The following is a 14,498-nucleotide window of genomic DNA, read 5'->3' on the forward strand; positions in this document are numbered from 1 at the left end:
GGAAAATTCATGAAAATTATGTCATGACTTTAGAAGCTTCTGATAGGCTAACTGACATAATTTGAGTCAGTTGGAGGTGTACCTGTGGATGTATTTCAAGGTCTACCTTCAAACTCAGTGCCTCTTTGCTTGATATCATGGGAAAATCAAAAGAAATCAGCCAAGACCTCAGAAAAAAAATTGTAGACCTCCACAAGTCTGGTTCATCCTTGGGAGCAATTTCCAAACGCCTGAAGGTACCGTGTTTATCTGCACAAACAATAGTACGCAAGTATAAACACCATGGGACCACGCAGCCGTCATACCGCTCAGGAAGGAAACGCGTTCTGTCTCCTAGAGATGAATGCACCTTGGTGCGAAAAGTGCAAATCAATCCCAGAACAACAGCAAAGGACCTTATGAAGATGCTGGAGGAAACAGGTACAAAAGTATCTATAGCCACAGTAAAATGAGTCCTATATCGACGTAACCTGAAAGGCCGCTCAGCAAGGAAGAAGCCACTGCTCCAAAACCGCCATAAAAAAAGCCAGACTACGGTTTGCCACTGCAAAGACCGTACTTTTTGGCGAAATGTCCTCTGGTCTGATGAAACAAAAATAGAACTGTTTGGCCATAATGACCATCGTTATGTTTGGAGGAAAGCCGAAGAACACCATCCCAAAAGTGAAGAACGAGGGTGGCAGCATCATGTTGTGGGGGTGCTTTGCTGCAGGAGGGCCAGGTGCACTTCACAAAATAGATGGAATCATGAGGGAGGAACATTATGTGAGTATATTGAAGCAACATCTCAAGACATCAGTCAGGAAGTCAAAGCTTGGTCGCAAATGGGTCTTCCAAATGGACAATGACCCCAAGCATACTTCCAAAGTTGTGGCCAAATGGCTTAATGACAACAAAGTCAAGGTATTGGAATGGCCATCACAAAGCCCTGACCTCAATCCCAGAGAAAATTTGTGGGCAGAACTGAAAAAGCGCGTGCGAGCAAGTAGGCCTACAAACCTGACTCCGTTACACCAGCTCTGTCAGAAGGAATGGGCCAAAATTCCCCCAACTTATTGTGGAAGGCTACCCAAAACATTTGACCCAAGTTAACAATTTAAAGGCAATGCTACCAAATACTAATTGAGTGTATGTAAACTCCTGACCCACTGGGAATGTGATGAAATAAATAAAAGCTGGAATAAATCATTCTCTCTACTATTATTCAGACATTTCACATTCTTAAAATAAAGTGATGATCCTAACTGACCTAAGACAGGGAATTTTTACTAGATTTAATTTCAGGAATTGTGAAAAACTGAGTTGAAACCTATTTGGCTAAGGTGTATGTGTCACACCCTGACCATAGAGAGCCCTTGGTTCTCTATAGTGTTGTAGGTCAGGGCGTGACTTGGGGGGTGTTCTAGTTTTTCCTATTTCCATGTTGGTGAGCTTGGTATGGTTCCCAAGTAGAGGCAGCTGATTATCGTTGTCTCTAATTGGGGATCATACTTAAGTTCTCCATTTTTCCCACCTGGGTTGTGGGATATTGTTTGTGTTAGTGTGTTTGGCCACTACGTCGTCACGGTCTTTGTAGTTTTCTTGTTTTTGTTTCTAGTTTCACTTTGTATTAAAAAGATGTGGAACTCAATCCACGCTGCGCCTTGGTCCGCTCATTTCGAAGAACGTTACTGTAGGTAAACTTCAGACTTCAACTGTACATCACAATAGAGATGGCTGTTAAAGTGAACCCATGAAAGACCACATGTTTTTGTTTGACCGGGCTTCCTCAACCTCTTTTGACATGATGCTCGATTAGAGTTGACTGTTTGAAAGTAGAGTGCGTTGTTGTTATTTCCAGAAGTGGGATTTAAAAAAAGCAGAAGCATTTGAAGTTCTAGATCATTGAAGGTACAGGTGGTGGCTGAATTTAAGTACAGAAGTGAAGATTAGGGATGTTGATTTAAACAATGAAAGGTTTATGCATACAGGTGAGTGAACACACACGCGCGCACATACACACACAATGACACACTGCCTCACTAACACCATACAGAGACATGGTCCTTCACCTCCATGGGAAAGCCTAGAAAGGGGAACATCGAGGGGAACTGAGATGATGACCCTGTAGACAGGAAATCACATCACAATCTCAACTTCCTCTGTGAAGTCAACTGAAAATATGAGGTTCTCCCAAATTAACTTGACCATGTTGACTGTTCACGGTCTGTGTAAGATACTTACACTACTGTTCAACAGTTTGGGATCACTTAGAAATGTTCTAGATTTATAAAATAAAGCAAATGTATTGTTCATTAAAATAACATCAAATTGATCAGAAATACAGTGTGGACATTGTTAATGTTGTAAAATACTATTGTAGGTGGAAACGGCCGAATTTAAAAAAAAAAAATTTTAATGGAATATCTACATAGGTGTACAGAGGCCCATTATCAGCAACCATCCCTCCTGTGTTCCAATGGCACGTTGTTAGCTAATCCAAGTTTATCATTTTAAAAGGCTGATTGATCATTAGAAAACCCTTTGGCCATTATGTTAGCACAGCTGAAATCTGTGGTGCTGATTAAAGAAGCAATATAACTGTCCTTCTTTAGACTAGTTGAGTATCTGGAGCATCAGCATTTGTGGGTTCGATTACATGCTCAAAATGGCCAGAAACAAAGCACTTTCCTTTGAAACTCTTCAGTCTATTCTTGCTCTGAGAAATTAAGGCTATTCCATGTGAGAAATTTCCAAGAAACTGAAGATCTCGTACAACACTGTGTACTACTCCCTTCACAGAACAGCGCAAACTGGCTCTAACCAGAATAGAAGGAGGATTAGGAGGCCCTGGTCCCCAACTGAGCAAGAGGACAAGTACATTAGTGTCTAGTTTGAGAAACAGACCCCTCACAAGTCCTCAACTGGCAGCTTCATTTAATAGTGCCCGCAAAACACTAGTCTCAACGTCAACAGTGAAGAGGCGACTCTGGGATGCTGACCTTCTAGGCAGAGTTCCTCTGTCCAGTGTCTGTGTTCTTTGCCCAACTTAATCTTTTATTTTTATTGGCCAGTCTGAGATATGGCTTTTTATTTGCAACTCTGCCTAGAAGGCCAGCATCCCGGATTTGCCTCTTCACTGTTGACTTTGAGACTGGTGTTGTACGGGTACTATTTAATGAAGCTGCCAGTTGAGGACTTGTGAGGTGTAACATAGTCAAGCTAAATCTGGGACACTCAAATTAGTATGATATGTTACGTTTGGTATAGTTACTTACAACAGAAGGTTACTTAAGGCAAAAACAAAAGGAGGGTGGTCAGTCGGGGTGGATGGGTCGTTTTTTATAACGAGAATGTCGAGCAACCCAAAGGTTGCGTGTTTGAATATAGTTACAGACAACTTCAGCATTTTAGCCAATAAGGAACTTTTCAAGTACTTTTTTGCTATTTTTCAACTGCTTAGCATTCTAACCCTTACCCTAACCATAATGCTTTTCGCTATCCTTTCCCCCTAACCTTATCCCTAACCCCTAACCTAGCTAACATTAGCCACCTAGCAAACATTAGTCACAACAAATTGGAATTTGTAACATATTATACTTTTAGCAAATTCATAACATGTCATACAAGTTGTAATGCGTCACATATCATACAAAATGGGTGCTGGACATCCACAAAATAATACATACCATACGAAACGTAAAATATCATGCTAAATGGAATGTCTCGGACTTACGTAAAGAATAATATGAAATGCTCTGAGACCAGGTTGTGTGTTTACACATTTATCACATTTATAGGACATCTCTATAGTGCAATTGGTAGGTAGCCTAGAGGTTAGAGTGAAGGACTAATAGCCAGAAGGTTGCTGGTTCTAGTGGTCTAAAAAATGACTAAAGTGCTGTTATAATTTTTCCAATATCAATCCTATGATGTCATAGGTTCAGGGAGCACCATTGGTGGACAGTATCAAGTCAGTTTAGATAACAGTGGTAATAAGCTGTGAGAGTGCGAGAGAGTTCAGAGCACCCCCCCCCTTTCTTACTGCAAGGCTATTTTGAGAGCCCTCCTGGTAGCCAATGACACTCAACTGTGTCTATAGATGCCTGGGTTAGATAGGGTTACAGCCCTGACCAGCTGTGGGCTGGCTACCACCATTTTCATCTTTAGTTGTTTTCAGCCTTAGTATATGTTGTTTTCAGCCTTAGTATTCATTGTTTTCAGCCATAGTATTCGTTGTTTTCAGCCTTAGTATTCATTGTTTTCAGCCTTAGTATTCATTGTTTTCAGCCTTAGTATTCGTTGTTTTCAGCCTTAGTATTCGTTGTTTTCAGCCTTAGTATTCGTTGTTTTCAGCCTTAGTATTCGTTGTTTTCAGCCTTAGTATTCATTGTTTTCAGCCTTAGTATTCGTTGTTTTCAGCCTTAGTATTCATTGTTTTCAGCCTTAGTATTCATTGTTTTCAGCCTTAGTATTCGTTGTTTTCAGCCTTAGTATTCATTGTTTTCAGCCTTAGTATTCATTGTTTTCAGCCTTAGTATTCGTTGTTTTCAGCCTTAGTATTCATTGTTTTCAGCCTTAGTATTCGTTGTTTTCAGCCTTAGTATTCATTGTTTTCAGCCTTAGTATTCGTTGTTTTCAGCCTTAATTGTTTTCAGCCTTAGTATTCATTGATTTCAGCCTTAGTATTCGTTGTTTTCAGCCTTAGTATTCGTTGTTTTCAGCCTTAGTATTCGTTGTTTTCAGCCTTAGTATTCGTTGTTTTCAGCCTTAGTATTCATTGTTTTCAGCCTTAGTATTCGTTGTTTTCAGCCTTAATTGTTTTCAGCCTTAGTATTCATTGATTTCAGCCTTAGTATTCGTTGTTTTCAGCCTTAGTATTCATTGTTTTCAGCCTTAGTATTCGTTGTTTTCAGCCTTAGTATATGTTGTTTTCAGCCTTAATTGTTTTCAGCCTTAGTATTCATTGTTTTCAGCCTTAGTATTCATTGTTTTCAGCCTTAGTATTCATTGTTTTCAGCCTTAGTATTCGTTGTTTTCAGCCTTAGTATTCGTTGTTTTCAGCCTTAGTATTCGTTGTTTTCAGCCTTAGTATTCATTGTTTTCAGCCTTAGTATTCATTGTTTTCAGCCATAGTATATGTTGTTTTCAGCCTTAGTATTCATTGTTTTCAGCCTTAGTATTCATTGTTTTCAGCCTTAGTATTCGTTGTTTTCAGCCTTAGTATTCATTGTTTTCAGCCATAGTATATGTTGTTTTCAGCCTTAGTATTCATTGTTTTCAGCCTTAGTATTCGTTGTTTTCAGCCTTAGTATTCATTGTTTTCAGCCTTAGTATTCATTGTTTTCAGCCTTAGTATTCATTGTTTTCAGCCTTAGTAGTATTAGTATTCATTGTTTTCAGCCTTAGTATTCATTGTTTTCAGCCTTAGTATTCGTTGTTTTCAGCCTTAGTATTCATTGTTTTCAGCCTTAGTATTCATTGTTTTCAGCCTTAGTATTCATTGTTTTCAGCCTTAGTATTCATTGTTTTCAGCCTTAGTATTCATTGTTTTCAGCCTTAGTATTCATTGTTTTCAGCCTTAGTATTCGTTGTTTTCAGCCTTAGTATTCATTGATTTCAGCCTTAGTATTCGTTGTTTTTGTTTTCAGCCTTAGTATTCGTTGTTTTCAGCCTTAGTATTCATTGTTTTCAGCCTTAGTATTCATTGTTTTCAGCCTTAGTATTCATTGTTTTCAGCCTTAGTATTCATTGTTTTCAGCCTTAGTATTCATTGTTTTCAGCCTTAGTATTCATTGTTTTCAGCCTTAGTATTCATTGTTTTCAGCCTTAGTATTCATTGTTTTCAGCCTTAGTTTTCAGCCTTAGTATTCATTGTTTTCAGCCTTAGTATTCATTGTTTTCAGCCTTAGTATTTGTTGTTTTCAGCCTTAGTATTCATTGTTTTCAGCCATAGTATATGTTGTTTTCAGCCTTAGTATTCATTGTTTTCAGCCTTAGTATTCATTGTTTTCAGCCTTAGTATTCATTGATTTCAGCCTTAGTATTCGTTGTTTTCAGCCTTAGTATTCGTTGTTTTCAGCCTTAGTATTCATTGTTTTCAGCCTTAGTATTCATTGTTTTCAGCCTTAGTATTCATTGTTTTCAGCCTTAGTATTCATTGTTTTCAGCCTTAGTATTCATTGTTTTCAGCCTTAGTATTCGTTGTTTTCAGCCTTAGTATTCATTGTTTTCAGCCTTAGTATTCGTTGTTCTCAGCCTTAGTATATGTTGACTGTTTTATGTTGACACACTGTGACTGTTGGAGGCTTTGCGTATTTTGACCAACTGAATTGACAGATACTGGAATCTTAATAAGGTACTGTGTTTTGTGTTTTGTTTTTGTGTTTGACAAACTGAGTTGACAGATACTGAAAGTTCAACGAGGTACTGTTATGCGTTTACTTGGTCTTGGTACTTTTTAGGTAGCTAAATGACTAACTAGCCTATGGTAAGTGAAAATATTTCTGAAGCAGTAGGCTTGTAGTGTTGGCATGAAATCTTAAACTGCCACACATTCCTGTAGGGTAGAGATCCTTCTGGAAGGCTTAGTGGTCTCAAAATCACTCACTGTTTTGCTGGGTAGTACTTTGCAGTGGAGAGTTAGAGATTGACATTGTGTGTGTGTGTGTGTGTGTGTGCATATGTGTGTGTTATATGAACAGTCTCTATTCCCAAGCCATAAGACAGTTAGTTAAAAATAGTAGTTTGTTAAAGTGTTAACCAAATAGCTACCTGGACTATCTGCAATGACTCTCTTCACACTAACTCTTTAGACTCATCACTGCTGCTACTGTTTACTATCTATCCTGTTACCCCTACCTACAGTATACTGTTGTTACTGTTTATTATCTATCCTGTTGACTAGTCACTGTATCCCTACCTATATGTACATATCTACCTCAATTACCTTGTACCTGTGCACATGGACTCGTACTGGTATTCTGTGTATATAGCCAAGTTATCATTGACTCAGTACTGATACTCTGTCTATATAGCCAAGTTATCATTGACTCAGTACTGGTACCCAGTGTAAACAGCCAAGTTATCATTGACTCAGTACTGATAATCTGTGTATACAGCCAAGTTATCATTGACTCAGTACTGATAATCTGTGTATACAGCCAAGTTATCATTGACTCAGTACTGGTACTCTGTGTATACAGCCAAGTTATCATTGACTCAGTACTGGTACTCTGTCTATATAGCCAAGTTATCATTGACTCAGTACTGGTACTCTGTGTAAACAGCCAAGTTATCATTGACTCAGTACTGGTACTCTGTGTATACAGCCAAGTTATCATTGACTCAGTACTGGTACTCTGTATACAGCCAAGTTATCATTGACTCAGTACTGGTACCCAGTGTAAACAGCCAAGTTATCATTGACTCAGTACTGGTACCCAGTGTAAACAGCCAAGTTATCATTGACTCAGAACTGGTACTCTGTGTATACAGCCAAGTTATCATTGACTCAGTACTGATACTCTGTGTAAACAGCCAGGTTATCATTGACTCAGTACTGATACTCTGTGTATACAGCCAAGTTATCATTGACTCAGTACTGATACTCTGTCTATATAGCCAAGTTATCATTGACTCAGTACTGGTACACTGTGTAAACAGCCAAGTTATCATTGACTCAGTACTGGTACTCTGTGTATACAGCCAAGTTATCATTGACTCAGTACTGGTACCCAGTGTAAACAGCCAAGTTATCATTGACTCAGTACTGGTACTCTGTGTATACAGCCAAGTTATCATTGACTCAGTACTGGTACTCTGTGTATACAGCCAAGTTATCATTGACTCAGTACTGGTACTCTGTGTATACAGCCAAGTTATTGTTTCTCATTGGGGGTTTATTCCTTGTGTTATTATCTTTCTGTTATTTCTCTTTCTGTTTCTCCGTATGGTTGGGAAGGACCTTCAGGAAGCATTTCACTGTTAGTCTACACCTGTTGTTTACCAAGGACTAGAATGTTGTTTTTTTAAAATTTGATTTATATTTTGTAACTTTTTTTTTCTTCTGTGCTCGTGTTTGTCTCATGCCAGCTGTGTGATGTTGGACGTCCTAATAATAGGTGGAGGACCCCAGGCCCTGACCCTGGCCACCCTGCTGTCCTGTCCAGACCAGGCCCTGTCCCCACCTCCCCCCAACACAGACATCCTCCAGGGGATCCAGCTCAGCCAGGGCAGGGCCAAGACCAGCCGCTCTAAGAGCAGGAGAGGAGGAGCTTCCCGTGAGGACAACTACACTGCAGCTCAATGTTTTTACGTGGGCTTTTCATAAAGGGCCCAGATGAAGCCTGTTCCCAGACTAAAGAGTGAATGTTTATTAAAACGGCGTTTTAGTCAGGGGCTCGACGTCGGCGTGATCTGGGTCCAGGAAAACATCCCAGGAAGTAGACCGATGTTTTTCCTCACATTTTGGCCTTTCTTGATTTCAGTTAGGAGAGACATTCCTCTCGAATCTCCCTACACATATAGTGTACAGCATGCTGTTGGTGCTCTCTGTTTGACAGGTCTCTAATCTCTCCCCATCCCCATGACAACAGCCAGCTGAGGAGCAGGCCACTCCAAGCCGGGCCCAGGTCCAGTCTCTAGACTAAAAAGAAAATCTCCATTGAAAGTGGTTTTTAGTCGAGGTTGAAGGTGTAGGCTTAATTTGACTGTATAGACTGTATTTGAGTCTCTCCAGTTCACACCATTCTGCTGGCGATGCTGTCTGGTTGACAGGTGTGTAATATCTCCCAGGACAGCAGACAGCCGAGCCGAGGAGCAGGCCGCTCCAGACCCAGAGTCAGTTTCATCCTGCCCTCCGCTGGCCTTCAGAGTGGTGGACTCATACGGAGCATGGACCTCGCTGTGGGAGAGCCAGTTCAGAGCACTCAACATCCCTCACCTTCGCTCACACACCCTGGTGCACACAGACCCACTCAATAAGGTACATCCCTCACCTTCGCTCACACACCCTGGTGCACACAGACCCACTCAATAAGCTACATCCCTCACCTTCGCTCACACACCCTGGTGCACCCAGACACACACACACTCAACAAGGTTGATGGTCCCAGCTGTAGGGTTGAATGGATGGTTCCTTCTGGACAATGTGAGTTGAGGTCACTTCAGTTTTCAATCCAATCAATTCAGGCAGGGTACTTGTTTTTGCCTATAATCCCTTTGTCTTGGTTCCTCCCAGAGGGCTTTGCAGGAGTTTGTTCTGGAGGAGGATCGGACAGCGGAGCTCCACTGCCTCCCTGACCACACCTTCATTCTGGATGAGAACGCCTTCTTCAACGACATGCGTTTGGGCAAGAAGGACAGGAGGAGACTGAGCAGCAGCAGAGGCCTACAGAAGAGCCTGTACTTTAGCCTGCCAGGCACCAGGCTCAGTGTGGACTTCTTCATGCAGCAGGTCGGAGATGGAGATGCACGCTGGCCGTGGCTTGAGTTGAGTTGAAGTGAAAAGGCACCATACCATGACTGGGGTGAATTCCATTTCTGTTCAGTCAATTCAGGAAGTAAACTGAACTTCCAATTGGAATTGAAATGGAATTGACCCCAACCCTGCACCATACTAAACATACTATGTGAGTCCCTCCACTACACAAAATTGTGCAATAACAGTGATGCTTCTCTGTGTGACACAAGTAGGACTTACCTGGGAGTGGTCAACTAACCCTCCTGCTGGAGAGCTACTGGGGTTGCAGGCTTTTGTTCCAGACCTGCACTAATACACTTGATGACTACTAATGATAGTGAATGTGAGTTTTACAGTGAATGCTTGCTATATTGTAGGGTTTATGTACAGCTGCAAGAAAAAGTATGTGAACCCTTTGGAAATACCTGGATTTCTGGATAAATTGGTCATAAAATGTGATCTGATCTTCATCTAGGTCACAACAACAGACAAACACAGTCTGCTTAAACTAATAAACACACACAATGATACGTTTTCAAGTCTTTACTGAACACATCGTGTGAACAGTCACAGTGCAGCGTGGGAAAAGTATGTAAACCCTTGGATTTAATAACTGGTTGACCCTCCTTTGGCAGCAATAACCTCAACCAAATGTTTTCTGTAGTTGAGGATCAGACCTGCACAACGGTCTAAGGCACTTGCTTGCAGTACCTATCGCTTCCACTGGATGTCAACAGTCTTTAGAAATTGGTTGATGTTTTTCCTTTGAGTAATGAAGAAGTTGGGCTGTTCAGAATGAGGGTGGAGTCTAGTGTACTGTTGTGGTTGGGGCCCGCGACCTAAAAGCTTGCTCCACATTGTTTTTATCCGCTATTGAACACAGTTTATCTCGTATTAAATTTTATTGATTATTTACGTAAAAAATACCTGAAGCTGTATTAGGAAAGTTGTTTGAAATGTTTGGATCAAGATTACAGGTCATTTATTAAATATTTTGTAGTCATGTTGTGCAAGTTGGAACCAGTGTTTTTTTTAATCAATGGACATTTTGGAAATATAACGACAGAATTAATCGAACAAAAGGACCATTTATGATGTTTATGGGACATATTGGAGTGCCAACAGAACAAGATCTTCAAAGGTAAGGCATTAATTATATTGTTATTTCTGAGTTTTGTTTCATAGCCTGGCGGGATGAAATATGATTGTCTGTGTTTGTTTGATGGGGTGCTGTCCTCAGATAATAGCATGGTTTGCTTTCGCTGCAAAGCCTTTTTGAAATTTGACACAGTGGCTAAAATAGCAAGAGGTTAAGCTTTAATTTGGTGTGTTGGACTTGTGAATGTATGAAAGTTAAATATTTTGAATAATTTTTAAAAATTTCACGCTCTGCCATTTCACCGGATGTTGTCGAAACATTCCGCTAGCGGAACCCCTAGCCGTAAAATGTTTTAACCTAGCGTTTTCCAACCTACACTGTGAATGTTTAAATTATGTATTCAATATAGACAAGATAAATACAATAATTTGTGTGTTATTAGTTTAAGCACACTATGTTTGTCTATTGTTGTGACTTAGATGAAGATTAGATCAAATTTGATGACCAATATATGCAGAAATCCAGGTACAGTTGAAGTCATAAGATTACATACACTTAGGTTGGACTCATTAACTTGTTTTTCAACCACTCCACAAATGTCTTGTTAACAAACTATAGTTTTGGCAAATCGTTTAGGACATCTACTTTGTGCATGAAACAGATCATTTTTCCAACAATTGTTTACAGACAGATTATTTAACTTATAATTCACTGTCTCACAATTCCAGTGGGTCAGAAGTTTGAGTAAATTGGAGGTGTACCTGTGGATGTATTTCAAGGCCTACCTTCAAACTCAGTGCCTCTTTGCTTGACATCATGGGAAAATCAAAAAAAATCAGCCAAGACCTCAGAAAAAAAATAGTAGAGTCTGGTTCATCCTTGGGAGCAATTTCCAAATGCGTAAAGGTACCACGTTCATCTATACAAACAATAGTTTGCAAGTATAAAGACCATGGGACCACGCAGCCGTCATACCGCTCAGGAAGGAGACGTGTTCTGTCTCCTAGAGATGAACACACTTTGTTGTGAAAAGTGCATATCAATCCCAGAACAACAGCAAAGGACCTTGTGAAGATGCTGGAGGAAACGGGTACAAAAGTGTCTATAGCCACAGTACAACTAGTCCTATATCGACATAACCTGAAAGGCCGCTCAGCAAGGAAGAAGCCACTGCTCCAAAACGGTCATAAAAAGGCAGACTACGGTTTGAAACTGCACATGGGGACAAAGATCATACTTTTTGGAGAAATGTCCTCTGGTCTGATGAAACAAAAATAGAACCGTTTGTTCATAATGACCATTATGTTTGGAGGAAAAGGAGGCTTGCAAGCCGAAGAACACCATCCCAACCGTGAAGCACGGGGGTGTCAGCATCATGTTGTGGGGTGCTTTGCTGCAGGAGGGACTGGTGCACTTCACAAAATAGATGGCATCACGAGGACCGAAAATGTTGTGGATATATTGAAGCAACATCTCAAGACATCAGTCAGGAAGTCAAAGCTTGGTCGCAAATGGGTCTTCCAAATGGACAATGACCCCAAGCATACTTCCAAAGTTGTGGCAAAATGGCTTAAGGAGCACAAAGTCAAGGTATTGGAGTGGCCATCACAAAGCCCTGACCTCAATCCTATAGAAAATTTGTAGGCAGAACTGGTAAAGCGTGTGCGAGCAAGGAGGCCTACAAACCTGACTCCGTTACACCAGCTCTGTCAGGAGGAATGGGCCAAAGTTCCCCCAACTTATTGTGGGAAGTTTGTGGAAGGCTACCCAAAACGTTTGACCCAAGAAATATAAGGCAATGCTACCAAATACTAATTGAGTGCATGTAAACTTCTGAACCACTGGGAATGTGATGAAAGAAATAAAAGCTGAAATAAATCATTCTCTCTATGATTATTCGGACAGTTCACATTCTTGAAGTGGTGATCCTAACTGACCTAAGACTGGAATTTTCACGAGGATTAAATGTCAGGAATTATGAAAAACTGAGTTTAAATGTATTTGGCTAAGGTGTATGTAAACTTCTGACTTCAACTGTAATTCCAAAGGGTTCATATACTTTTTCTTGCCACTGTAGTTGTTCGTTAAAATCTATGAACTTGTGATATATAATGTAACATGTGTGTGCATGTAATCTATCAGCCATCAACTCAAATCACCCAGAACAAAATAACTATACAACAACAATACTCTATCCAGGTGGACAAATATGGCCTGGACAGTGTTCTGACAAAGGGCACAGTGGACAGACTGACCCCTGTCATGTCCGAAGGAATTGTGACATCATTCAGGGTATTCCTTCAGAACGGGGACGTCCTCGAGGCTAGGCGCGTAGTCATGGCGACCGGTCCGACCCGTGCCCAGATGGCCAACATTCCTTTCTGGGTGTCGTCCATAGCGGAGAGCTACCCTGAGGAACGCCTGCAGCACACCGTGCAGCTCATGCACCACCACTCACGGTCAACACGGCAACAGGAACCAAGAAGCCAGAACCAGGAACAGGAAGAGAGTTCTTCTTCTCTCTCATCAGGTCGGTTGAGATGAGAATCCTCTGCTATTGATAGCTATCTGTATAGATGGACCATATGTCTCCACATGACACTGTACTATACCGCCCTCTCCTGGTGTTGAGGTGACATGACACTGTACTATACCGCCCTCTCCTGGTGTTTAGGTGACATGACATGACACTGTACTATAACGCCCTCTCCTGGTGTTGAGGTGACATGACACTGTACTATACTGCCCTCTCCTGGTGTTGAGGTGACATGACACTGTACTATAACGCCCTCTCCTGGTGTTGAGGTGACATGACACTGTACTATAACGCCCTCTCCTGGTGTTGAGGTGACATGACACTGTACTATAAGGCCCTCTCCTGGTGTTGAGGTGACATGACACTGTACTATAACGCCCTCTCCTGGTGTTGAGGTGACATGACACTGCTATAACGCCCTCTCCTGGTGTTGAGGTGACATGACACTGTACTATACCGCCCTCTCCTGGTGTTGAGGTGACATGACATGACACTGTACTATATAGCCCTCTCCTGGTGTTGAGGTGACATGACACTGTACTATACCGCCCTCTCCTGGTGTTGGTGACATGACACTGTACTATACCGCCCTCTCCTGGTGTTTAGGTGACATGACACTGTACTATAACGCCCTCTCCTGGTGTTGAGGTGACATGACACTGTACTTTAACGCCCTCTCCTGGTGTTGAGGTGACATGACACTGTACTATAACGCCCTCTCCTGGTGTTGAGGTGACATGACACTGTACTATACCGCCCTCTCCTGGTGTTGAGGTGACATGACATGACACTGTACTATAACGCCCTCTCCTGGTGTTGAGGTGACATTGGACACTGTACTATAACACCCTCACCTGGTGTTGAGGTGACATGACACTGTACTATACCGCCCTCTCTGGTGTTGAGGTGACATGACACTGTACTATACCGCCCTCTCTGGTGTTGAGGTGACATGACACTGTACTATACCGCCCTCTCCTGGTGTTGAGGTGACATGACACTGTACTATACCGCCCTCTCTGGTGACATGACATTGTACTATACCGCCCTCTCCTGGTGTTGCGGTGACATGACACTGTACTATATAGCTCTCTCTTGGTGTTGAGGTGACATGACACTGTGCTATAACGCCCTCTCCTGGTGTTGAGGTGACATGACATGCTGTCAAGCCAAAGGCTGCAATACTGTAATATCACAATGACTGGGCATCTGTTTGAGTTATCAAATGTAGAAATTAACTTATTTACGTAGTACTTATTTGTGTAGGACATTCTGTTCCTGTTAAGAGTCAGTGTGGTGTCACTAACTCTCTCTCCATTCAGCAGTTCCCTCTGTGGTGTCACTAACTCAGTGTGGTGTCTCCATTCAGCAGGTCTCTATGTGGTGTCACTAACTCTGTCTCCATTCAGCATGGTGTCACT

General features: G+C 41.5%; 2 protein-coding genes across 2 annotated transcripts in view; both read left to right on the top strand.

Annotated features, from left to right (window-relative positions):
• LOC135543126 (pirin-like) overlaps positions 1-14,498 on the top strand; it is a 208,767-nt gene that overhangs the window by 98,834 nt on the left and 95,435 nt on the right. The gene's annotated exons all lie outside the window — the stretch shown is intronic.
• The window catches only part of LOC135542892 (uncharacterized), a 28,409-nt gene continuing 14,526 nt past the window's right edge, over positions 616-14,498 (top strand). The window contains exons 1-5 of the mRNA XM_064970041.1: positions 616-692; positions 8,074-8,296; positions 8,720-8,965; positions 9,221-9,436; positions 12,741-13,026. Coding sequence (XP_064826113.1) covers positions 616-692; positions 8,074-8,296; positions 8,720-8,965; positions 9,221-9,436; positions 12,741-13,026 — 1,048 coding nt within the window. The remainder of the gene's footprint in view (positions 693-8,073; positions 8,297-8,719; positions 8,966-9,220; positions 9,437-12,740; positions 13,027-14,498) is intronic.

This window comes from Oncorhynchus masou, chromosome 7 (assembly GCF_036934945.1).
Source record: "Oncorhynchus masou masou isolate Uvic2021 chromosome 7, UVic_Omas_1.1, whole genome shotgun sequence".
Taxonomy (NCBI): Eukaryota; Metazoa; Chordata; class Actinopteri; order Salmoniformes; family Salmonidae; genus Oncorhynchus; species Oncorhynchus masou.